Source organism: Amblyomma mixtum, chromosome 3 (assembly GCF_055824585.1).
Source record: "Amblyomma mixtum isolate Tamu chromosome 3, ASM5582458v1, whole genome shotgun sequence".
Taxonomy (NCBI): Eukaryota; Metazoa; Arthropoda; class Arachnida; order Ixodida; family Ixodidae; genus Amblyomma; species Amblyomma mixtum.
The window spans coordinates 105,843,800-105,870,497 of NC_143014.1; the positions used below are offsets into that span (position 1 = coordinate 105,843,800).

General features: G+C 48.0%; 1 protein-coding gene across 1 annotated transcript; it reads right to left on the bottom strand.

Annotated features, from left to right (window-relative positions):
* Nucleotides 1–5,939: 5,939 nt before the first annotated feature.
* Nucleotides 5,940–14,382, bottom strand: LOC149351251 (uncharacterized). The gene is made up of 4 exons (XM_089577003.1): nucleotides 14,260–14,382; nucleotides 12,802–12,850; nucleotides 9,240–9,274; nucleotides 5,940–7,751 (listed from the first exon to the last, which is right to left on the bottom strand). Exons 2-4 carry the CDS (start codon nucleotides 12,824–12,826, stop codon nucleotides 6,039–6,041), a joined length of 1,773 nt encoding a protein of 590 aa, XP_089433129.1. The 5' UTR covers nucleotides 12,827–12,850; nucleotides 14,260–14,382; the 3' UTR covers nucleotides 5,940–6,038.
* Between the last annotated feature and the right edge of the window lie 12,316 nt (nucleotides 14,383–26,698).

Below are 26,698 nucleotides of genomic sequence, written 5' to 3' on the forward strand. Positions count from 1 at the left end.
TGTTCGCCGCTAAACAACACTTGATTGCGGGTTTTATTCGGGGCATCACGCTTGTCGCTGTGTCTGTCCCGATTCGACCACTTCGGGGCCAATTTCCGGGTGCGCGTGGATAGTTCGGCCCAGCCCGAAAGGTGGGCTTCCGGTGGTGGCTTCGCCTGACAGCTGAATTGCACAGCGCTCCGTCAGGAAGGCCGGCTGTCACAGCGGAATCATACGCCCCCATGAAAAGCAAGATCCCCGAATTACGGCGGCTTCCGCGTTGCGCGGCGCGTGCTTGCAAAAGAGCCGCTTTTTGAGGCCCGCTCCGCGTTCGGCGCGGTTACATCTCTACCGAGACCTGTGGGCTATTGAATGCGCACGGATTTCACGCATGGGGCGGCTCAAAAGTAGACTCTCTGCAAGGGCAGGGCGTGCACTGGCTCAGTTGCGGGCGAGTGCACATTGCAGTGCTATCGGTGTTAACCTGTCAGCCTGCGTACACTCCGGACTTTGTCTTCTTTGCGCCAACTTCTATAAGCGTATACAGGGCGTCCCGCGTAATCTGAGCCAAAAGAGTCACAAAAACAGGGAAATGCTGAGGGAACGTAGCTGACGCAGCATGTTCGTGGTCACCCAGTAGAATCAGAGCTATTTCTGCACTTCAGGCTAAACTTATTAATGCCTAAAATTAATAGTTAACATTTAAATCACTGGAGATATGCAAGGACAAATAGAAAGTTGAATAACATCAAATGAAATGAGATATTGACCAGTATTGCGTATTTTTCTTAACGCTGGCTTTGTTGCGATTTTTTTTCTGCACTCTGAAGAAAACACGTGAAACCGGAAATATTTTGGACCTCGGCGCTTGGCTATAGCATGCGTTGACCTACTGGCTGATTCGCTGCAATTCGCTGTCGTTTGCATGGGGCTTATCGAACTCAACCAGAGGCGATGCCTTGCACAACTCTTCATGCCTTGGAATGCGCATTTAGGACGACCCTGAGGCAGCTTTTTGGAAGATATCTGGAACTGCGTTCGTTGTCTTGGCGGTTTTGAAAAAAAAAAACAGTTTTAAAAAGCCCCCAATGGCTGCTTTCAAATGTGTAGTAGGGTCATTCCATCTCAGTATCACGTGTAGCACTTGACCCATCTAGGAATCGTAGGAAATAATCGTACTTTTTTTTATGCGAGGGGAATAATTCACTCAGAATGTACTTCTGACGAAAAAAGAATAATTTTTCATCGCTGAAGGCATTTAGAAGTTGCCGACTGGCCGGAAAACAAGGCATTTAAAAATTAGAAAGAGGTGGCCATTGGTGCACCACAGAAATCTAGTCCCTACGTTAAAACAAGTTCGGTAATCCTGTGTGTTGGGAAACGAAGCAATCTTCTTCGTTTATTTTTCCTCTTTAGTCTAATGACTCAAAAATGTTGCATCGAAGTCTTTAATTTTCAAGAAACATTATTCTTTATCTGGCTTTTGCGACGATTTTTCGTGGTTGACACATTAGAGAGCTATAGCATAGCCTGATCGGCGATCCGTGACCGTGAACCGCTTCCGCGTGGCACCACTCCGCACGCGCCGATTGGTCCTGACGCGGCAGGCGAGCCCGCAGCTGACGGGCACGTGGAGCCATCTGGTGCGTAAGTGGAACAGCAGCAGATCGCAGGTCGCGCTGTGCTCTAACTTTCCATTATGTAAATAACTACAGTGAATTAAACGTACAGACTGTAACGCCAGTAGTTATCTTCAATCCTCCCTTTTTGATGCGTGTGTTTGTTTGAATGCTATACCTGCATATAGTTGTAAGTAGTAACTGTACTTTCTTGCTATCCCCCTTGTCTTTATTTCGTCCTACCTGTCAACTCGCTATTCCTTTTATTCCCGCTGGCTGCAGATCAGGTGTGCGAAGAACACGTGGCAGCTTCCTCGACCCGCAGACATCCTCTATTATAAGCGATTTCTCGCTCTTTCGGAAGAAAACACACTCTTTAGTCCCCGGAGACGTTGTTTAGTCAGCAGAAAGACCTGCCGAAAGAGGCAGCCCTGCGCAGTTTTCAAAGACTAAATGTTCAGTCATGGAAGAGGACGAAGGAAATTATTTTTAGCCCCCATTATTCAGTTACTCCCCGCTCTTTATACCAGGTGTCACAGTTTAAAGTTACCAAGTTTTTAAAAATCACGGCGTCGCCAAGCCTCAGTGAAACCAACTGAGGGCTGTTGAGAGTCGCATATCCCAGCCTGTAGCATTTTTTTTGTTCTGTAAACTTTGCAATAGTTAAGACTAACTAGCTAACTTTTTATTAATTGGTTACAGGAACTAAGTGTGCGTTCAGAAGTTTCAAGTGCGCTTCATATTTGTTAATGCAGTGTGGCATTCCGAAGGAGAACACCAGACATGGGCGTAGCCGGGGGCGGGTGATGTTTCGGTGTCAGAACACCCTCCGAAATTTTTTGAGCGTCGCATTCCCCCTTCCCCCTCCCTTCGTCCTTTTTTTTTCGCCCATGCTATTTGCACGCCGCATCGACATACTAAATTGTAAAAAAGGAAACAAGACGAGTGCAGGTTTATTCCGGAAAAGATTGATGTACGTTGTTGCGGCTCTATAATAGGAAGAGGTACTTAATGCAGAAAAGAGTCGCTCTTCTTCACCATCACGCAACTTATGGCACATCTTTTAATTGTAGGCGCAGTTCACCCAATTGAACGTGCCTTTTCACGTCAGTGTACTTTTTCATCATTTGCATTGTCCTTAAATGATAATAAACTATCGAGAAAATAAAAAGTGCTGTTCTTTTCTTAAAGCGCCTCTGCGTCCGGGCACAGGTTACCATGCATAGGGTAGAAGTTTTGAAAAAGGCCCTTAGTTCACAGTTGCTGACTTTGCTGTGGAGGAGAAGCTTTTGAGTTACTGTATAGCATGTGCAAACAATGTAAAGAGCCGCGATTTTTCGTACGAGTGTTCTTTTTGTGAGAAAGTAAATATGATTTACGAATCAAGTCTTCAGAGTCCTGCGTGCACTCGTATTTTTATGCAGATAATACAGTGAACGAAACAAATAACCCTTCGCATTTAATAAAGCAGAAAAATGATTAAGATCTTGTTTGGGCGCAGGCTCTCTATCTTCCACTTTCTTTTTTTTTTACTAGCGGCGTCTAACACCCACCGAAAAATATTCTTGGCTACGGCACTGACAATAAAAATATGTCATTAAATAGTAATGAGCACCAGTATCATTCACGACGAATCTCGTTTCGAGGTGGGCAGGAATGGATGTCATACAGTCACTACCAGTCCAACGTTTCTTGAATCGCATCGCTGCAAAGCACTTCTTGGCTATACTTCAAGCTATACGTGCTTCACTTGGGCATTGCATCTTGGATCAGTCTTGAAAAAGTCTGATGCATGCGAGACAGGCAGGTGGTGATCATGGCGCCGGACACACGGAAGTGGGCTGTTTATGTACTACTCTCGCAAGCATCGGCCCGTGCGTCTTGGAAGTGTCGCAAATATTGGCAACTATGTGGGCATGCGTGTGCCTTGAATGCCAGCTCTTGATAAAAACATTGGAGTACTGATGCATCTATCTAAAATATCAGAATTCTTTATCACTGAGCGAATGTGAGCCTAGCACGAAGACTTAAAAGTGAATTAGGCTTGGAATGATTCAATTTCCGGCTACCTTGCACGAGGAAGCCTCTGGGGAATGTTGCACTCTTGTTCCTTTCATGGTGTTACGGGCAAGCGGGCGAGTCTACCGCAGTTGATGCGTATAACTGGTCACTCACATAATCGATTAGTCTGGTGTACTAAGTTTATGAAAAATCGTTAAGGGCTGAGCTTTTTTTTTTTGGAGGTCATGGAAGAAATTTCAATCAGGTTCAATACTGTAGTTCACTTCATTAGGACAAGTTCTTCTCTTTCTTGTCCTGTTATGGATTTGGACAGAGTATTTCTTCTTTGTGTTCACTTTAGAATTTTGATCATTTCGGTATGGAGGTGTTATTATTATTGTAATTACTGTTCGCATTAGTAGCAGTTGCAATGTTTATGGACTGTAAGGGCTCTGTAAGGACTGGTGCCTGAACGACGGCTCACGGGAAAGGAAGCTGAAAGAAAAGTACACGAGGAGAGAGGAAGACAGATAGGCTGACGCAACCTACGTACACGTTAATGCTCTGTCAAAGTTCAATGTGTCGCGCTGCAGGGAATCGGTAATCACAGCGATATGTTTAGCTAAAATTCGCAATTATTGCTATCGCATGGCATATGTGGCAGTAGGGTGTATTGTGGCCTGAGCGTTCACCTACTGATAGGACTTGTGAGTTTCTAGAACGGTGAACCATTAACCAGTGTTTCTTGGAGATGAGGGCTTGGTTGGGTACTGTATACAGGCGGACCGGGAGTTCCCAATGCAGAGGAAGGAGCGCTTCATTGCCTAATCATGCTAGACCTGTTCAGTAGACACTGAACTGTGTGCCTCCACACAACGAAAGGCAGTCGCACCGACTTGCTCTGGGATGAAGTTGATGAATGGAGTCCTTGACTGCGTATATAGTGACTGCTGGGCTTTAAAATTTTTTTCTCTCTTGAACCAAATTTTCTCTGGCTAACTTTTCTGCGTTTGATACTAATAAACCAGCTACCAAGTGAAAGATGCATAATATTTATAATGAATCGCTAATTGGTTTTGTTCACACTAAGAGGTGAAGAACACCAGTGTTTTCTGCATATTGATCCTTATTTGGTGGCTGTATGTCTCAACGCCCAATACTGCGATTATTTTCCTGTAAGCGTACAACACTTGGCAACACCGAAATATATTTAGGAAGGTCTGAAGAGTAAAAATATTTCTTAAAAAGTTGTCAAATTAGCAACATGTTGGACGCATTGGAATAAATGATAAAAATATGTAAAAACTAAATAGGCATTCAACCTCATCGAACAGGATGTGCAACCTTTCTAAACACAATGAACAGGCAAAGAACTGAGATGCGCCAAGGACCTAGTATTCAGAACCTTTTTTTTTTTAAATGCCTTTCTTTCGGCCTTACTGCCCCAACGATGAAATTTTTCTTGCCAAAATTACTTTAGAAATTAACTCATGCCTTCAGGTAAAATGAGTGGAAATTTTTTTCAGAGAAATAACGGAACGTCGAGCACCACACCTACCCCGTTTGAAATAGTTTAGGTTTAGGTTTATGGGAGTTTAACGTCCCAAAGCGACACAGGCTATGCGAGAAGCCGTAGTCAAGGGCCCAGAAATATCGGCCACATGGGGTTCTTTAACGCGCACTGACAACGCACAGCACACGGCCCTGTATCATTTCGCCTCCATCGAAAACTGACCGCCGCGGCCGGGATCGAGCCCGCGTCTCTCGGGTCAGCAGCTGAGCGCCATAACCACTGAGCCACGGCGGGGGCCTACGTTTGAAATGGAGTTGCTGAGTATTTACAAATGTACCGAACGATACAATTAAGTTTCAGTTATGAAAATTAGTGCTAGAAATATAGCAACGATGGTGATGGTTGGGAATTTCCATGGCATTAAGACATCTGGGGCATAAGAAGTATTGTCTGTGAATGCACGTGTCTTTTGCAAAAGCAAATTTTTGCAGCAGATGGTACGTCCTAGCTGCGGGAGTATTCAACAGCGTGGCACGTACTCTTGCGCAAGTATATAGAACATGTTTTAAGGTGGGAGCAGTCAACTCTGCAATACCCCCTTATGGTACCCTGTGATCAAGGCTCCAAGATCCAAGGAACTTAATACTGATCTCGTGACATCAGTTTAAAACAACAAGATTTACTAAAATGGAGGTTTTTAGGCACCAAAGATTCCATTCAAGTTGCGTTTCAAGTTGAAAGATTTATTTAATACAATTCTAATTAGCGAGATAGAAAAGAAACCTGTGACACCACCGTAGTGTTATGAAAAGAGATTTTATTTCCACGTTATGTACAGGTTACTTCACAGCTCTTTATTGCACGTTTCTGAACAACTTCCGCCCAAAACAAGAGAACCGGCCCCTTGATGAGTGCATCAGGCTCCCTTACGGATGATATTTACTGGCGTCCTCAGCGTGATGTGATGGGCCTTCTCGTTCAAGTTGTGGAGCTGGAGATTCGGTTGGAGAATCATACGGCTGTGACAGCGATGAGTTTGTGGTAGCCACAGGTTCAGTCGTGAGGCCGCCTTCAGTATTCACGTCAAGGTCACTAATGGTGACGTTATTCTGGCTGTCGTCCTTCCATATCGGCCTTTCATGCTGTGTCGGAACTGAATCCTCATTGGTCGACACCAGTGCTTCGGTAACCTGAATCTCGTCACCTGATGACGTGTTTGTTGCAGCAGGTGAAACAGTGCCTGAGTTTGGAATTGGTGCCACAGGGGCCAAATCAGCGTCCTTCGGGGCTACTTGAATAAAATCTTTAGTTAGTACACCTATCCCTCTGTGTGGTTCTTCCTCCTCTTGTTTGTGCGCAGTAGTTGTGTTTAGGTCACTAGTGATGTCGTCCTTAGACAAAACCAGTGGTTCTGATTTTTCTTCCTTGACTTCACCTTTTACTGGCAGTACGACACCAGGGAAAACTGGCGCCTTGCCGCTGCTGTGAATATTTGGGTAGTCGCGCGCGAAAGCTTCTTCAAGCTGCCTGAGAAGGCTTTCAGGAGTTTCATCCTCGAAAGATTTGAGCCTGGGGCGCTTTGTGGTCGGTTTTTCAGTGTGCCGCAATTCAAAATCGAAGGGTGGAACTGTCCGTGGTGGCGCTAGGAACCTCTCGTCGTACTCTATGTTCTCTTTTTGTCGACGCGGCGGCACAGTTGGCGCGGGCTGGCGAGTCGCAGGCCTTCGAATAGCTGTCACAATAATTTTCGTTTTCCGGCCTCTTTCCGGCTTTGAGGAGGTCGCTTCCGTTGGCCTGGCCGTCGGGACTGCTCCCAAAGTAGTTCCCCTTCGCCGAGCGTCTCCACGGAGTTCCCAAGGCTTGGGCGGGCTGTCCAGGGCGGGTCTGTCGGTGCGGTAGCGAGCAGGAGTGGTACGAGTCTTCGAGCGCTGCTGGAAGTACTTTGATCGTCTTGACGGTCGAGTCGTGAACCGCGTTGTAGATGGCCTGGGGGTGGTGGTGCTAGTCGTCGTTGTAGTGGTGGTTGTTGTGCTGGTGGTCGTCAGAAATGGGGGCCTGTCTTCGAAATGGTCGAAGAATCCCAGCTCCCGATAGTCCGTGAAATACTGATCCGGAGCGTCGACCTGTGGTGGATACGGATTCGGGTCCTGCTGCAGGTGCTGCGGCGGGTGAGGCGGCTGATGAGGCGGCTGATGAGGCGGCTGATGAGGCGGCTGATGAGGCGGCTGATGAGGCGGCGGATGAGGCGGTGGATGCGGTGGCGGTATGTCCTCCGATGAGTCATGTACGTGGTGCGCTCCTCTTTCAACATCGTCGTCAGTCAGGAAGTAGGCGCTTTCATCGCCTACATTGCTGTTGACGTCGTAGAAAAGGGGTGCCGTACCGCAAGGAATGGCGTCTTCAGGGTACATGCATGTGAGTGTCAGCTGGTCGAATATAGTGGTGTTTCCGCATACGAAGCTGAACAGCTGGTACCTGGAAGGACCCATGAAATTCGGTTGCTCGTGACAAACGTGGAACACTTGGCAGTGATTGTCGACGTCGGCAAAATAGCCGTTGGCTCGACATCGAAAAGAAGTCTTAAGGAGGCCCACGATGAACTCCGAGCCGTCGGGGAGGCTGTACGATGATCGACGGACCTGTTGCAAAGACATCACGGGAAGGAGGACACACATAACCTCAGCAAGGAAGCAAAGGGAGTGAACGGTCATTTTGGAGAGCTCGGTTTCTGATGGGGTATAAGCAGATGGTCTACCAAAACAGAGAACCTTCCTGTTTGACTATTTACATGCGCCTATTACGTTGATTCTGCCAGCCACAAACCCACACACACGACAGTTGTTATAAGCAACGTTATTTTACGCCATTGCTTGCTGGCGATGCACTTAGAAGTTTGAACGGAATTAACAGCCGGAGTGAGAGCAAGGACACATTCCGGGAAAATAGAAGCTTCTCAGGAAAGGACGCAGTAGTGTTAGCAAAGCATCAGTGACTTTAATTAGCACAACAATGTCATTTTGGAACACCTGGCTGTGAAGTGGGGAATATATATGGTAGCTTTCACTCTTTCTTCATGCTTTTTATTGGAGACAGGCGCCAGATTCTGTCAACTTAATATTATCTTATTTTCATCTTGTTTTCTTATCATTGTTCCCTTCTCCATTGTTCTCCGCGTGCAGCCCTCTATATTTAGGCCTTCGGCTATTCATCTTCATAATCCTACGGCCAGCTATATTGCTGAACAAAATACCTTTGCCCTTTTCTGCGTCAGCTGTGACCATCCCACCCACCCCAAACTTACTAATATCAATTTCCCGCCTAACTGTCTGCCACCATTTTGCTACCATTACGTTCTCTTGGAATCCAGCCGTCACCCTTAGGGACCATCGGTTATTCGTTCACCGCACTACGGTAGCTTCAGTAGCTGGTAATAAAAAAATTGGCAATAAATAAATAGATTAATAAGTAGCGCTCTTTGTACAGAGTCTCCCGTCGCATCGCAGTCATGCCGAACGCATGACATGTGTACCGTTCGCAGAACGAGGACGCTTTTACCAGGGCAAAAAGCTAAGTTAGACACCTTAGAAAAGTTGTATGCCCCTAGAAGGCGGGACTTGCGTGGCGGCGGCGCGCTTTTGAGTCCAGCCGAGGCCTCTCAACGCTGTTGCCTCCAATCGCTAGCTGTCTGCTCTAGCGCTGCTGTCACCACGGAAAATTTCAGCGCTGGAGGCATACTGGTGCAGAATGTCCCCAGAGTGTAAATGCTGACGGAGCGAGGGACAGTGTCTGAATGTTGCGTTTATGTAACGTAATCGGTCACGTTTCTGAGGTTTGATCCGAATACGTTTTGTAGAGACAATCGCAATATACTACGCAATAATTGTTGACCAGCAGCGGTGCCGAAATCTCGCATTGTTTTTGCAATAAGGATTACAGGTTACAGCATTTCTGCGGTTAATGCATACTCTGGCATACTAGAAAAACTGCAACAGTTATTTTTGTTGATGCGGTGCGAAAAGATGGAAATCAGCAATGAAGTTTGCTGTAAAAATACACAAAACTGCGTCCGCATCTTACGAAGTATTCAAGATCAAAATATGATTGCTATTCAGGAAAATACTACATACCCGCATGCTTCCTGCTGTTGTACTGCCTAGGAAAACTGAAAAACAAAAGGAACAGGAAGTTAGTTTTTTTTTTACAACCAATTTAGTATAAACAATTCAAATCGAAATATAGTTCCTATAGTTAACCCTTTTCGGTTATACGCGTATTCTTGAGAGGTTCAGCGCCTCCCCTGTAGTAGACACCAGCACGCAAATGCATGCGCGTGCTTGTCACAGGTACACTCCAATACGGAAAACCCTTGCTCGCAGGATGCACTTTGGGTCTCGTCGAAATAGATCTGACAAACAACACTGTGCAGCCCCCTTCTCTCTTTTACCAAGAACCTTGTGGTCGGGGCAGGGGACGGCAGCTAGCTAATGAATTTTCTGCTGCGGCGCACCACGAGGGTCACGACAACTGCAAATATGTACTGGGCATTAAAAAGAGAAATTTCTTAACGCTGTACCGTTCAGGCTCACGTTCTGCAAAAAAAAAAAAAACATGTCGGTGTTGCGAGCGACAAAGCAGGTGGCCCACCTCCTACTCCGGTCACCTCACTTTATAAGGTAACCTGCCCACTGTGACATATAGCAACCTGCCCTGCGGATTTTGAACCCACTGCCCACCGTGGCAGGTGGCAGCAGTGAAATTAATGTTCGGTCACCAGAGGTTGTTCGGGGAGAGCAACCTGAGTCTCACCAGCCCCTGGTCACAGCACGCGCCATCTCAGGGTAGTGGCGCATCGCTTAAGCGCTGCACCACTGCGCCTGGAGTGGTATGAGGACTCGTAGCGATCAATGAATGCAAAGTGGAGAACGACAGTGTCTGCGTAGTCATCTGCAAAGACGACCCCATGCCGCTGAAGGGATCCATTAACGCTATTGCATCAAACTCTTAAGGCGGAGCATAAGTGTCACCTCAAGTTTTTAAAAGTGTAGCCCCGAATTTGTTTTTCGTAACCATTTTTAAAGATGCCTCTATTAGGTACAGTCTTGATGCCTGTAACCTCAAGGTATTTAACTTTTCCGCTATCAAGCCATGGGTTATATATATCGATTATATATGACCGACATTTTGAACCTGGCGACAAAAATTCACGACGGTGCTTTGGGACAAGCTGCACCATCTAGTTTTCTTCTATAGCACTATCTCTTTGTTTTCAGTTTTTTTTTTTCCATTTTCTAACGCGAGGAGGCGACATTAAAATGAAACTTTGACTGGACGTAGTCCGCCGGTCGCCGATCATGGCATCTGGACCGCCGCGCGCTCCTCAAAGGCGAAAGGCTACACTGTGCACTTTTGTCGTTTCTTATGCTGTCTTCTTTTTTCGAGCAGTAGCGGTGACAACCACGTGGAATGGTCGGATTTCAGTTTCGATTGCGAGACTGTCTCAGAGGCCCGGGACATCAGCGCATGCTCGCACGTCTTTCATATTGCCATTCACGTTGTATTTTATGTAGTGTGCTTTATTTGTAAATGATGAGAGTAGTTTTATTTGGTGCTTTATAGTTTTCGCAACATACCGGTAAAATATTTTACCAAATGCACCAGCAGAATTTCGATTATGATGATGTCAAGAAAGGCGATACCACTTTTCACCCACAGAACCCATTCGCTACCAACTGAAAAAAAAAAAGCAGAAAAGGAGGAGCCGCAAGCTTTGCTATAAATAAACAAGAACAGAACTCAGAACAAGTATAATGTTGAGCACATTCCGGACACATGTCCACTTCACGTCCTAACGCGACTGCTTTCTCTAGTGGCACAGCAGTCATATTCCAGACCACGGAGGCCAAAGACCACGGAAAGTGCGGTGTATTATGTATGCAGCTGAAATTCGCAAGAATGGTTGCTAGGAACATGTGCAACGTTTTGTATAGTTTAATGCTCTTGTAATCAACCTCTGACTCAGTGCAGCCGCTTATTTTTGTTTTGCTTGTATTGTTTTGGTTTTAACAGCATATATAACCAACAGATTTTGTAAAAGTGTTGCACACACAACTCTAGCGTCTTTTTTTTCGTTCCGAAGCACAAATACTAAGCTACCGTTGTATGTATTACAACGGGAAGCGCATTTAGACTTCTGGAAGAAATAATTTTTATTTTTAAACACTCAAAATCGGTCATTTTTTCGCAGTAGCCAAAGAGTTAAAAAAACATTGCGGAAGAAGCTAGCACTTGAAACTAGCAGCTGTCTGAACCTTCTTCTCACAGTGCCTTGAAGAGTGTGCTCATCTCCGAGAGCACAGATTACTGCAAAAAAAAAAAAAAAGGCGTGTAACTAACTCCTATTCACTAAGTAAAAAAAAAAAGAAACAACACACACTGCGTCATTTAGTAAGCAGTTCTGAGATATAAGACGAACAAGGAGGAAAGCGCGGATGGAAGTAATAGTCTTATACGTCAAAGAACGAATGCGCGTCTGAAATGTAAAACAAAAAGAGAACGAGTACGCTCTTTGGGCTTGCTTCCCTTCATTAGCTCGTTCGGCTGACATAGTGAATCCCTCAGTAGCAGCATAAATGAACAAATACGAAGATAAACAAACAAGAGAGCTCAACCACAGCGCAATGTTTTAGCATCCCTACGCCGTCTGCACGAATCCTGAGTAGAAAGCATGACAAATGCAATTCATATCTCCTTGGAATGAACTCCGCGGAGTGCTGAGGTCCCGTGCCTTCGCTAATCCCGACAGATGTACGCCGCGAGAGAGCAGAAGGCCCCGCGTGACCATCGATTATTTTCGCGCGCGACCTTTCAGCGGACGCTGAAGTTGCGAAAGACACTCTGTAGGATTACTGCCAGTAGTGTGTCATTCGGCGGAGCGCTCCGGCGGCCCGTGCAACAGCGGCGCTCTCGAAGTCCGCTGCCCGGCACGCTGAGCTGGAAGGATTCGGCGACCAAGGCCACCGAAGAACAGCGTCAGCGCCGGGAAGGAGCCGCTTCATTGCAACTTTCTGTGCTACTCCCCCCCTGTTGGATTTACTTTTGTTTTCATTTCCTTCTATCGGTGTTTATCTGCGCCAGTGGCTGCGGTGAATAGGAGAGTGAACGCGCCATGCTCCCCCGCATTCTTTCTTGGAGGCACCTGGTATTGCTGTTCGTGTTTAATTGCCAGACAACGGCGCCACTTCAAGGACTCCCTTCGCATAACAACTACTTCGCGCTATTGTCCGTGGAGATATCCAGGGGTGAAAAAACGTCCATAAGCACGCATCTATATACACGTGCGTATTCTTGCGGGGAGATGCTCATCCTAAAGACTGGTTCAGGTGACGCCGCTTCGCTGTTACGAATGCTGCAAAAATGTATCTTCTGACTCTCGCCATGATTTCATTGGGAAGGACTAAATCATTCGTTCGATGAAGGCGACTTAGGACACCATTCATGTCGCTTTAGCGTATGCGGCATGTGCGGGATAGGTACGGAGCTAACGCTAGCTTTGAAATTCAAGAGAAGAAAAAAGCCCTTCAAGCAAGGCACTCGATCGGAGCGCCTGAAAGAAGGGCGTTGTCAAGTTTTAAGATCGAGATAAATTCTCGGCTAGGAGACAAAGAGGCGCATAGCCCGCTCGGTACTTACGCAGCGCGAACGTGAGTATGTTCATGGCATCGGCAGCTCCGTGGCCCGTCTGCGATGAAAAAAAATAATAAAAGAAGGACTTGCAACAGCTGATCCTTGTTGCTACTGGACTGCGCTAAATTATCAGCCCTGCTAAGGGTCCATTTTATATGACGCCCACTATGCTGAAAACTATGTGTTAGATAAAGTAACGAATTTAATAAAATCGCGGTCGGCTCCGCATACATGAGATTGTCAACAAGTACAGCCATGAGCACACTTGTCTAGCGCCTTCGAATGGTGCCCTGTCACGCAAGTGCAATTAATTTTTTAAGCAGGTGCCTGGATCTAGACACAGTGCTTGCGCTGCAGCGATGGTGCATAGACATATGAAATGTGCTGGCAATTACACTGTTCCAACAGAGAGCAGCTGAGCCAATATTTCATTTTGTTCCGGAACACATCGCTCCAGCGCTTAAGGTAAGCGTGCTCACGGCTTTATAACTCATACACTAAGCTGCGACAAAAGCCGAGCATTCACAAAATCCATTATTGAACAACAGAAGCGTAGGGGGGTTTTCCTACTTCACTGCTGGCGAGTGACTGCAAGAAACTTTAAATAGTCTCGTGCAACTAGGCATTATGAAGTAGTGAGGCTTGAAATTGTACTCATGGATAAAGACATGGGCTTGGTCGCTATTAGAGCTATCACAGAAGGAAGAAAGAAGAAATTAGTACGTATGCGGAAGAGAATACTCGATAGGATGTTAGGTGAAAATGCACAATAACAGGCGAAAGTCACTGTACATTGCTCCATTCGTGCAGCAATAGTCATGTTTGGGGCGCAGCGTCATGGTGTGGAAATTCTAAATGCACGAAAAACAAATTTCGCAAATTTCGCATTACTCCGACGATCAGCACAATGTTTAACAACAATATTTAGGACACTTCGGAATAGCGAGTACTGCGGCGACGTTTAATAAATGCCAACAAAAGTAATACTGAAAGGTGCTCTTCGCATACATGCGGAGTATCGGTGTAGCGCACAAAAAACCTATGTCATCTTCAGTTTCACAGCATCTTGCAGGCGCACATATTGCTCCGCTTGGCCTGTGGTTTATATTTTTGAAGCTGACCCTGATGCATATCTTTTCTGATGGCACAGGGTCAGTTCTATACTTTATACGCGGTGACTACAGTTAACATAGGCCGCTAAGCTGCAATAATTCTAATGATGGCAGACTACTGCTTGATACGCTGAGGAGATCTGGATATAAGCAAGACGGAAACGTCGGTTAAAGCGTCGCTAACGAACGGCACGCTTTAACCACAGTATCCGTCCTGCCTGGTGAACATGCACGACTAAAGATACGCGCAGTTTTACCTCCTGCCCAGCAGGCTTGGAACGCTTTTTTCCGCGTACAGAGGCGTCCAGGACAAAGAGCTCTCGCACATCTTGGCGTCGAGTTGCGCACTTACCGTTGGCTTGCTCGAGGGGCACAGCTATTCCATGAAACCGGAGCGGGGGTGACAAGACAACTGGCCTCGGAGGCGTTGACACACTTGTCTTAAGTAGCGAGTTTGGCTTCATCTCGTCACGGCCGGCACCTGAGACAGCTGCCTTCGCCGTGGCCAAGACGGAGGGGGGAGAGGGAAGTAGCGAGGGCACACTTGGAGTATTTCGCAGCGTGCATAATGGGGAGTCGAGACGCGGTCACAAGTGGCCTAAAACTGGCAACTGAAATAAAACTCCGCAAAGCTTGGGTGAGGAGGGATAGGGAAGGGAGCGAGGCTGGGTGCAAGAGCCCTAGCGGTGGTTGCAGTCAATATCTCCGCAGTTTTTTGAACGGGCTCAACGCGACGCAGCCCGCGAAAAAATTGAGCAAACGGAGAGCAGGCAGTGTTGTCTGAAAAAAAAAAGAAAAAGAATTTGATCTTATGGTGGCTATTAGCATGCGTAGTTCTACACTGTGGGCTGTTTGTAAATGCTGCATCGCTGTTGCCCTTTTCTTCGTCCCGCGTGGCGTGGTGCACGAAAGTGAAGCGCACCGACGGCACTTCAGCACCTTCTGCTCTTGGTGCGTGATCACAGAAAATAATTCTGCAGCCTCAATCCACATGCTGAAAGGGTGCTGAATAGGCCGAAAAAAGCGGCAAGAAAAGAGTCTACGAGCATCATGAGATTTGCGCTGAAAGTTAAGGATGTAGCATTCGATATATCAAACGCGTCGAAAGGCTTCGATCTGCGGTTTAAGAATAGTTCCACTGCTAGCATGCAATGTACCGACTCCACCTTGTGAAGTAGGCATTGAAATCTTTGTGGAAGAGCTGGTGCCGGAATGCCGGACAAGAAAAAAGAATCCGTCTCAGCGTTTAAGATTGGCCGCACCAACAGCAGCCCCGGGAAAGGACCTTGGCAATACTTCCGTACAGAAGTAGCCGATGCGCAACCGAAAAATCACAAAATGTCCCTGCCGAGACAACTGCTCAGGCAGGTATTTGAAAAGTGCCCGAGTGTGAAGGGGTGATCAGAATGGAGAAATGAGGAAGCATTCTGTATGGCGCGTCGCGTGAAATTTTAAGGGGGTGACTTCAGACGATACTGGTGCGACCGGGGTCGCGCGCTCCCTTGGCTAGAGCATCTGCCTCCTCGTTATTTGTGACGCCTATATGGGATGGCAAACAGGGTAGTTGAGTAGCCCAAAGCTGAGTAGCCCCACAATGAGGGAAGGGTTGTGTGGTATCGAGGCTGGTAGTCTTTACCGGACCAGGCAGAAAAAAAGCGGGCTGATGATTGAGCCCTGCTGCACTTCTGCCTTAATCGGCCGTGGTTTTGCCAGGAAGCTGCTGACAGGAACACTCAAGGAGCGATCCTTGGGAAATGGCATAATGAACGCTCGCGCGAAGCGCGAGGTTCGGGTGCTCTCGCTGAATGTTCTGACTCGGGCACGTTTTACGTGTGCGGGAACTTCTCTGGCATTGTCCATGTAGTTCGTGCGCTTGCTCAGCATGCCATCATGTCGGTGCGCCCTTCACAAGATGGCGCCTATACGTCCTCTGGTGCAGCGAACGCCGCTGCATTTCCACTCGAACGACTGCCAGGAGAACGTCCGGCAACTAAAGGGCACTTAAATCTGCTTGCATTACCGCGGGCTACGATCATGCGGTTTCCAGTGAACAGTGACTCGAGCAACGTGCTGCGGTGATTGCTCGAAGGCGACGGGACAGCGAGCTGCCGTTGCTGCTTCTACATTCAAGTAAGTCGAGACGCGGGTCGAATATGTAAGCGTTGCTTCGTAGATGCTCGACAGCCTCAGCGATAAAACCTTACTGCGCGTATACCATTGACTCTGCAGTTGCAAAATTTCATGAACAGTTCGTCAAGAATATACTTGGTAATGTCTGCCTTAGGTGCAACGTGGATTTCGAAATATCGAAAATGAAACTTTATTGGTCCAAGGGCCGGCATAGGAAAACTCGTGCGCGCCTCGGTCCAGCGCCAGCCGATGAATACTGTGCAGTTCCAAAATGGCAGCATACGGGCTCCTTGTAACGACACACGCAAAATTTCTTGAAGTGCAAAATACAAACGTAATTTCATTTTTTGATGTTTACTGCCACACAATGAGAAGCGTTGTTACTAGGACGTGAGACAGAGTGCAGGCATCTATTGAAGCAATGTAGCTACTTGTGGTGCTACTTATAACAGTCACGTTTCATATCATAACCCAAAATTTCCTCAGTTAGGCCAAAAATTTCCTATTTCAGGCCTTATTTCCCTGTTGCTGCTTGAAAACTTCGTTAATTTGGAAAAAGAGAGACAATTTTCGCTTTTGAAATTCTCTTAAACTGTGTAAAAACTGCCTTTTCACCAAATTTTGCCCATAAAGTCCATGGAAAAGAAAGAATTCCCTGAGTAGATCATCAGAGGCTTATAATGGATGTCCGGTGCATCGGGTTTCTAACGCTGCGTCGAAGTAAGACTGGCTCCCGCTATTTACGTGACCAGAGCCAATTAAGTTTGCAATGCCGCAGACGTCGTTGGTCACTGACCCTCGGCACTGAGCTCGCGCACGAACGCACGCACGTGCGCCTATGAGAATGGAACGGAGCGGAGGAGAAAGATAGCAGAAACAGCAAGACTTGAGTCTATAACTGATGATACTATGGTTATGGTTAATTTTTCTTATGCAAGAAGAATAAGCGAAGCTGAAAATACAAAAAATATTTCTTTTTCTGATTACTTGCACTTTTTTGCAGTTGCACTACTTGCACTTCTGTTTACTTTCTGTTTGCTTCTGTGACTTGCACTTGCACTGAATATGATGTAAAAGCAAATAGAGAAAAACACTCCTTACTACTGAGCAGACAAGGGAAAGCAAAAGAGGGGCTGGGTATCTTTAAACAATTATCGGTAAAGAATTACCCTCGGAGGTCGTGGATTCGGATCCAATCGGCGGCATGTGGTTGTTCGCTTCTGCTTTGTAATCGATTATCTTCAAACAGTTGCCCCATTAATCTCCCATTGATGAACACCAGAAATTAAAAGAAAACGTTCCCTCTGCTCCTTGGTTTCAATGACTCTTGTTTGTTTCATGTACCCCCTCAGATAGGTATCCTAAGGAACGCTTCCGCTATCTTCAGGTTCTTTTGACAAATTGTGGGTATGACAGCGTGCCGTAGTTAAATGCTTAGGTTAAAGTGTCTCTCTCAGCGCCTCTCTTCCTTTAAGACAATGGAAAAGAGGGAAAAAAATGCCACAAATAAAACATCAAGGTTGAGCAACAGGTAATAAAAGTTTTACATTAGGCGGCGAGATTTCCTGCCTTGAGCACCCCGTGAATTCGACGCGTTCTGCGCTGCGCGTGTTGTACGAACTGCACGTGTTATAGGAACTGCGCGCTCGTCGATTTCACTGATTTCTTTTTTTTTTTTTCACCATTTACGAATTTTACAGAAGCCTGCATCTCACACCACGCCAAAGACAAAAGGCCCCGTGAGCAGTTGGTTGTGCAAAACGTGTTCGAAACACGGCGTTGCACGTGTTTCTAGGCGGCGTGGCCGCGGCCGCGCTAAAATTGCGGAAACGCTCGGATCACGACTGGCATTCTTTCGCGCCGCGTGCGCTCGGCGCCCGAGCGGTGGCCGGGCGCGCAAAAACAACGGCGTGACCAGCAGCGTTGCCTCAGCGCAGCCAAAGGGCGGCCCGGGGGTCGCCGGGCCGAGCCGGCCCGCTCATCGATCGTGCCTCCGCGCCGTAGCAGAACGCGAGCATCACGCGGCCTTTCCTTGATCCCCGGGCACGCATGCGGCGCCGCCGATTGGGTCGCTTCTTTAACGATTTCCTCCGCAGCGGTTCTTTGTCTTAACGGAACCAGGCAAGGCCGCTCGGTTCCGTTCAAATTGCTGGCGGGGAGGGCTCAGGGGGGTCCTGTCATAAATTGGCTAGATTATACAACTGGCACACTGCAAACGAAAGCGACGCGCTGCTTCTGCCCGTCTCTGTGGCGCTGCCCCCTCCTCACCAGCCGTTGACTTTGGCGCGCGTCCCGTCGTGCTTAGGGCCGGGCCGGGGCGCCCACACCGACCGCTCATGCAAATTGCGAGGCCTACCGCACTGCGAGATACGGGCAGCGGGAAAAGCGAAAGTGGAGGGAAAAGTGCCGGGTCAGGTAAATACGCCGTACGTCACCTTTACGACGAAGGATGTGTCGTACGCTTCCGGCGCCAGTTGTCGTGCGGGCCGCTGATGTACATGTACTGTACTACACACCGGCCTTAACGGCGTACCTCCAGCACAGTATAAAGGATACGGTGAAAACCCACAGTGTTGTAGGAGAGGAAGGGTGGAGCAAGTAGCAGCCTTTACTTAGATCCTGTGGTGAATTGCTTTCGTTTTCGCTTTCGCACCCCCAGCCGGCGCTAAAAGCATGGCAAATACTAAATCGGGGTACTTTACTGAACCACGTCATCTTTGCATTGACTTTTGCAGGCAGAGTTTCAGAAAGGTCGTAGGAAAGGGGCACTCGAAAAGCGACCTTTACACGAAATGAAAGTATCATGCACATATAAGCAGTGGCGCGCCCGTAACTATATTATTCCTTTAGAATAACAATGATGTTCGCTCGGAAGATGGTGCACGCTTGTTGTTTGTTAAGCAAGCGCGGGTTAACGCTAAAATAACCTCAGGTGAGGACTGTGCATCAGCTACAAAATTATTTGCATATACCACTCCCACTGCTCAAAAAGAGAAAAAGAAGCGGTATTTTACCTCTGGCCTTGGTGACTCTGGCCTTGGTGATCAACATTTCTGCGGCCGGCTTACGGATCAATGATTGGCCACGAGAGGTTGCTCTTCGCGAGTAACATCTAGCGACCAATAATTAATTTAACCGCCACCCGCCACGGCGGTCGGTTTGTTCACAATCCGGTGGGCAGGTTGTGATGACGACACATGGTCACGTGACCTAGGTAGCCCATCTAGGTCACTACTCCGCTGATTTTTCGCTCACAACGTCGACGACGACGCCGACACGAGGCAGCACAAGCCCCACCGGTGGCAGCACATGCAATCGCAGGGCAGTGGCGCATCGCTTAACCACTGCACCACTGCGCCAGGAGTGGTATGAGGATACTAGGCGATTTATGAATGCAAAGATGAGGATGATCATCCACATATGGACAGTAACTCATTAACGCCATCGCGTCATACCCTGGAGCCAAAGTGTCCCCTCCACTTCTTATCCCCTTCCCTCGACTGCCTGCCTGCGTGCCTGCTCAATACGCCGCGCTGAATACTGGAAGGTGTTCACTCCCCGTGCAAATTATTATTTACGTTACATATCATTTATGCTAAACCTAAATGAACGTGGAATTGACCGAAGTCGCCCTACATTGCGCGAGCTGCGCTAAGTGTGCATGTCTCCAATTTACGCCATTGTAACGCGCCAGCCTTAAGGATCCTGCTCTGCTTAAAATCCGGCGTCGTCGTCGTCGGTGTTCTGAGCGAAAAATAGGTCGAGGTAGGATGACAAAGGGGGCCATCCTAACCACCCAGGGTGGCCAACCTATGGCCAGCGCGGGGCACAAGATTCTTCTCGGCCTCGCTCAACCCATCGAATTGTGAGCAACCGCCCACCGTGGAAGGTGGCCGTTGAATTATTTACTAGTCGCGAGAGGTGGCTCCGCAAGAGAGGGACTCACTGGCGCCAACAATGGCGGCACCTGCCAACCGCTGCACCAGTTGTGCCACCTGTGGTAAGAGGACTCCCAGGGATCTATGAATGTACAGTAGAGAATGACCAATTCCGTTTATATCGGCATTAACCCATCAACGCTATCGCGTCGTACCCTTAAAACGGAGCTTAAGCGACTCCTCCAATTTTCGTCGGCTTATTTTACAGCGACAGCTGTTAAGCACCCGCTCTTGGTTCTCAAGTCGTACTGGATGTCGTTGTCAGTCACTGTCGTCGTCGGCGTAACCGATGGGTGCGTTGCCGTGGGAACCACTCGGAGGGTGGTTACCATTAATGGAGGAATGCATCACGTGAGCGGAGAAACCCGTAACCGGTGGGTGGTTACCACAGGAACCATCCAGAGGGTGGTGACCGTGGAAGGAGGAGGGTATCGGGAGTGCGGAGGAATCCCCACCCGGAGGATTGTTACCCTGGAAGGAGGAGGGTACGACGATAGCGTAAGAAGGCTCAACCGGCCGGCAGTTGCCACGGAAACCACTCGAGGGTGGATACCCTGGAACTACTAGGAGCGTTACCATGGAAGGATGCTTTATGGGGAGAGCGTACGAAGGCGTAACCAGAGGATGGTTACAACGATAGCCGTCCGGAAGGTGGTTTCCGAGGAAGGAAGAGGGTGCGGCGAGAGTGTAGAAATCCGACACCGCAGGATCATTACCGTGGAAGGAGGTGGAGGTAGTTATGGCGAGAGTGTGAGAAGGCGCAATTGGTACATGGTTGCCATGGGAACTAACCGGGGGTAGTTACATCAAAAAGAGAAGGAGGGTTGACATGGAAGGAGGGTACGGCGAGAGGAGGAGGTTATAGCGAGAGTGTGTGAAGGCGTACTACGGTAACCATCCGGAACGTGGTTACTGTGGAAGGAGGAGGAAGGGTAGGGTGAGAGCGAAGGAATGTAGCATGGTCACTCTGTGACAGCTGCTACGAAATGCGCCGCCCGAGGAGAGGATCATCGGCAGCGCTGCGCTACTAGATCGGCGTATTGGACAGCAGACCTAGACGGAAAACGACTATATGTGGAAATACAAAAGAGCGCCCAAGGACTATACATATGTGAAGTCGCTCTGATATTCTCTGCCGCTACATACCGTAAAGTACAAATACCTTAACAGCTGTCGTTGAATCTCACGTGTGGTAACTTTCCTGTCAGCTTTTTCTCACCCGCCTGTGCTGCCCTAGAATTAATTTGTGGTTCCCTTTAGCAAAAAGTTCTCCATATCCACGGCTGCAGTTCAAATGCCTTCTAGACGGGACCGTGGGCTCTTCTCAAACTTTCACGAATTTTACCAATGGTACCCTCCACATTTTTGATGAAAAAAATAAAAGTTATTATTTCAATCTTATTAAAAACAGGCCATCAATGAGACGCAGCCGAACCTTCTCCATATGTACCGCCACGGTGGCCTAGTCGTTAGAGCATCCTCCTCGCATGCGGGAGGGATGAAGTTCGATCCCCAGTGCCGCCGGGTAGCCATCAGTGACACAATGGGTACAAGCTTTTCCCTGCCTGGTGCTCGGCTTCTTTAGGGTGAAATGCTTGGGAAACGAGTCCTTGACCCTACTTTGAGTGAAAATGAAAAAAACTGTGCCATGTCGCCCTTTGGGCCACAGTTGCCCTTGCGCCATAAAAATCCATCATCATCATCAACCTTCTCCGCATTCACGGCTGCAGTTGAAACGCCTTCTGGACGGGACCATGGGCTGTTCTCAAGCTGTTTTACGACTTTTACCCGCGGCTTCCTCCACCTTATTGATGAAAAAGTATAAGTTATTATTACTACAATTTTATTACAAACGGACCATCCATGGGAAGCAGCCGAAGCCTACCGGCACAAGCGATGGAGGATTCATGTGAGTAACTGCGGGACGGTTGGGTGGTCTGCACCTAGTGCTGAGCACCTACGCATTGTTATCAGCGTTTACCTTTGAAGATACCTTAAGATTTTGCTTTCTTCCCAGGAATTCTTCACCCTAATTTCTCCTTTCTGGAGCCCCGCTCAGGAAGTAGTCCTATTCTTTCATGGCGGCAGTCGCCGACGCAACTGGTTCACGTGGGCGCTCAGCCGACTCCACTTCCACTGCAATAAAAAAAATGGAGGGGACACATGACCTCCGCCTTAAGGACATGACGCGATAGATAATGGGTTAATGCCAGTATATGCAGAGTTGGGCATTCACTACTTAACATGCATAGGCCCTTGAGAGCCCTCACACCGCTCCTGGCGCAGTGGTGCAGCGGTTAAGAAATGCGCCACTGCCCTGCGATGGCAGGTGCTGCCATCGGTGGGGCTTGTGCCATCCAGATTGCCCTTCCCAGCAACCTCTAGCAACCAATCATTAATTTAACTGCCACCTGCCACGGTGGGCAGTTCGCACACGATCCGGTGGGCTGGTTGTGATGACGCCACGAGGTCATGTTACGTAGTTGTCCCACCTACCTCCTAGGGTGCTTCTCCGGGGATTTTCGGGGATTTTTTGCCTACGGTCCACGACGCCCACAACGCCGGATTTTCTGAGAGACGAGCTTCCTAATGCTATTGCCTTAACAATAGGCATAAGGGAATGGAATCTCCGAAATTTGTTCAGAGAAAAAAATTAAAGGACGCCTAATTGCACTGCGTGTTGAGAATGCGATAGCACTAAAGTCAGAAGTCCGCTCGGCCTGGTTCTCGTCCTCAGTCATTACTAATCGCTGCATACGCTGAGCCTGTGCCGCCGCCGATGCTCCATTTTCAGCGATATACTTCCGTGGGCGCTCTGTCCGCTTGCGGGGACTTTCCCCATACTCTAGACAATACGACATTAATTCTGTCTCCATTCCAACTTGATACTTGGAGCTGTCTAGACACGTCTGCGGACAACGAAGCGCACCTGCCAACTGACACCGACCTCTACACCGCACTCGGCCATGTCATGCAGCCAGTGCACCTTGTCGTGGCGCACAGGCTATCTCGAACCCAGGCTACGCTTGGTAGCGTGTTGAGCCTTCGGGCTGAGGAAAGACTGAAGCTTCGAAGATTGGGAAAACGAAAACAAGCGAGTTTAATGGCACTTTTGCGAAACTTATTTGCATACCGATGAAAGAGAGTCAAAATTTACAAGTTCATAACGTCGAGCGACTGGATGAGCCTTTTCGACAGGGCCCAGAGCATCCTTTTGCACTCAGCACCGTCCTTAAATCCCCTAAGGTTCCCCCCCCCCCCCCATCAGGTGGAGGCCAATCCAATACGAGGCATATTTCCCCAATATGGGCACCAAATTTGCACAACACTGTAGCAGGCGGAATCACTCGTTGCAGAGTCAACCCGTGCGAACGGCAGAGGAGTATTTGCAAGTCCGCTGCTAATTCCTGTAGTGCAGCAACAGTGGTGCAAGCGGCTCCATGCCACCGAAAACACATGTGGTCCTTGAGACGCCACGGGCCTCAACTGCAGCGAGCTCTGTATTCGGTGGGGCCGGCTCCTGAAGGAAACGGATAATCCCTTGATGGCTCAGTTCCTTTATTTCCCCTAGCGGGCGCCCTTGGTTCCGTCCGTCGGTAGTCGCTGTCGCCGGGCGTCCTTCTCCGGGAAGGTCATCCCCACCCAGCGAAGCGTGAGAAAATTCCCCAGGAACTTCCTCAGCGTGGCATCCTTCTTTGGGATCGTCGTCAGGTCAAACGTAGGTCGCAAGCCGAGCCATAACGACCTGCTAACTCCCCGCCTGTCAGTGCACCTGTCAATTTGGCTATTTCACGTAGCCTGATGACGACCCGCACCCCGTCGACCAATAAGCGGATTTTATGACGGCTCTGAAAAACCTTCTGAGGAGAGTACATAAACTATCACCACGTTCTCTCGTCATGAACACCTGAGCCAAAAATACACTTCTACAAGCAGCATAGAACCCACAATCACGCGCTGAAGCTGGCGAGTCTTTTCCGGCGACTTTTTCATGCTCGCGCCCTTCTCCGTCGCACGCTCTTGCGTAATTCTGTTCACAGATGCCTGTGAAGTCCTTTCAGGCGTCACGCAGCTGCCATGGCCACGGCCAGTCAGCGGCATCGCTTCGGCTGGTCAGGAAGCTCTGCTCTCTGGGGAATTCCCGCGCACGTCGCGGGTTGGGCTCGCTTAGGAGCGCCGAGCTCTGAGCGTGCAAAAAGTGACGATAAGAGAGGGAATGGCGCGAAGACGCTGAAACTCAAATTTTGCCTACAAATAACAATACGCATTAAAAAGCTCTTACTGAAGGATATTCGGGAAGCGGCGTTCTTTAATATCCCAGGAATACCACACTTCATTGAGAACCCATTTAGAGCCCCTTACTGACAAACACCGCCGGGTGTTTTCTTCGATGAGACTTTTAATGCTTTCGCATAAATAACAGAAACTTGCCAGGACAGAAAACAACATCGTGTACAAGAGCCGTTTCGTCCTGCATACCGCAGATACAACAGCACTCCAATATTTTTGATGCAAGAAAGGCAGTTGTGCGGCTCATGTGTTGCAAGCAGTGCTGTTAGAGACGAACACCGATGCCTAGTGTAAAAAAGACCCATTGCTGCTGCTGGCACCGGGTGGAGGCAACAGCTGGGGGAAAAACAGAAGTCTTCTGATTTCACAGGGCACCTATGAGGTCGTTCCTTCGTTAACGAAAATCGAGTACTAGCCAGAACAAAATGTGCAAGTACGGAACACCATTTAAACCCCACTGTACCTTTAAAACACCTCGAAACTTGCGTGCTGGAGTCATCTGGGGTACAGTGCTGGAGCGGAGCCCGCAGACACACATGTAAAAAAACCTTTCCGAAATAATGTCCGCGTCTCTCAATGCAACCAAAAAGCGTCCATTCGTAACTAGCTGCTGAGTACTGTACAGAAAAGCATAAAAAGGTATACAACATTAGCGTAGCTGAAATATTTACAAATCGTCACGATAAATATGTATTATGATGCCGGACGTTTCTGCACAGCGTCTAGGCGCTCGATCACTTCGGTATTTCTCCGAACTGCACAGGCTTCTTGTGTAGTGCGACGTGCTGGCGCGTGCGCTACATCTGCTCGCAAATACAGTCGTTCAAACTATACAGCCTAAACAGATCTACATGAAATGCAGTTCTCAAACGGCATAACTAGCGAACCGCTCAATGTAGCTTACCTTACCAGCCCATCTCTTACAGTACAATTTCCTCGGGTGTTCACACAATAGTTTACCCCAAGCTTCCCGCGTTTCAAATGATGCCCAGTCCATGTTCCCCTGCATTGCCTCATTTTTGGTTTTGGGCGTGGGCACCGGGTGCTCATCTGCCAACTCTCGAATTCATTTCTAGCCCCGACTGCCCGTAGGCATAGAATTACATTCCCATCAGTAAGCCCTTTACAAATACCTCTCAGTACCTCTACCTGCTGCACGCCTATAATACTCTATGCTTCACTGTCGTGGCATCTCTTCACTCTTTCGGTCTTGTAGTCTGTTCGGGCTTTCCCATGTATATCTGGTTTAGGGTTTATGGTTATGGTTAAGGGGGGGGGGGAGGGGTGGTTAACGTCCCAAAGCGACTCAGGTTAAGAGGGATGCCGTAGTCAAGGGCTCCGGAAATTTCGACCACCTGGGGTTCTTTAACGTGCACAGACATTACACAATACACAGGCCTCTAGAATTTCACCTCCATCGAAATTTGACCTCCGCGGTTGGGACCGAACCCGCATCTTTCAGGTCAGCAGTTGAGCGCCATAACTACTGAGCCAGCACGGCGGCATACGTTTGAAATGGAATGACCCAGTATTTGCATATCTACCGAACGAAATAATTGTTTAAGTTATGGAGATTAGTGCTGACCGGAATTCGCTTTTTTTACATGACTGTTCCGATGCTTTAAACGTTTCCTTCGTGCTTGGACCAATTTTATTAATTACCAAAATTGGAATTTTATCTATACCCGTGTTGTGCATTAAGAAATATTTGCCTGCGTTTTTTCCAGTTAAGATTGTTCAGCTCTTAATTCCCTTCCATTGTGCTGTCCAGTGCTGCTTCTCTATTCAGAGAGGTCTTACAAACGTCATTTTTTTTAATGACTGAGCTATACCTGATGTAATGTATTTCAGAGCGTCGTCCCCTTCTAAACAGTTTCCATCAGACTCTTGAATCCGTGCATGCTTTCTTTACTTGTTTTTACTCACAAAGCTTACAATGTTGTAGAATTGTCTTGGCCCACGGTTAAACGCATCGCGAACTTCAGACATCCAGCGATCAGTGCTCTGCTTTCTTTTGCCTTGGTTCAGAATCGGTACTTTCAGTTTCTTTTGTCGCTAAGATTCACAGTTTTTTTTCTATTACTCTTGCATCTCAAGAAAGCTTCGCCTTATTTTCCTCTATGTGCTTCTCGAAGCCAACCATCGTTGTTCGATTGCCTCTTTAAATTCCTTATTCAACCAGCTTCGTGGCTTTTAATTTTTCCTTTTCAACGGTGTACCATTTTTACTTGTTTCATTTTCGTACCGATGAGCCCTTCTCACTATAATCCTACTTTTCCATGGAGCGCTTCTCTATTTCCTCTTTAATGCCTGCTATCAGCACTATTAGTTCGACGTTTAAGAATAATTTTTCTTTTGTTTTTGCTGTATTTCTTTTTCGAGCAAATGTCCCATCTGCGGACAAATACTTTTATGATCACTTCCCAAACTGAG

Bases quoted from the DNA above. Each gene is read 5' to 3' on its own strand.
- LOC149351251 (XM_089577003.1), bottom strand. From the start codon at position 12,826: ATGAACATACTCACGTTCGCGCTGC. The intron at 9,275-12,801 runs GTAAGTACCGAG...TTTGTTTTTCAG, and splicing joins CATACTCACGTTCGCGCTGC to TTTTCCTAGGCAGTACAACA. The intron at 7,752-9,239 runs GTATGTAGTATT...TCTTTGCAACAG, and splicing joins CAACAGCAGGAAGCATGCGG to GTCCGTCGATCATCGTACAG.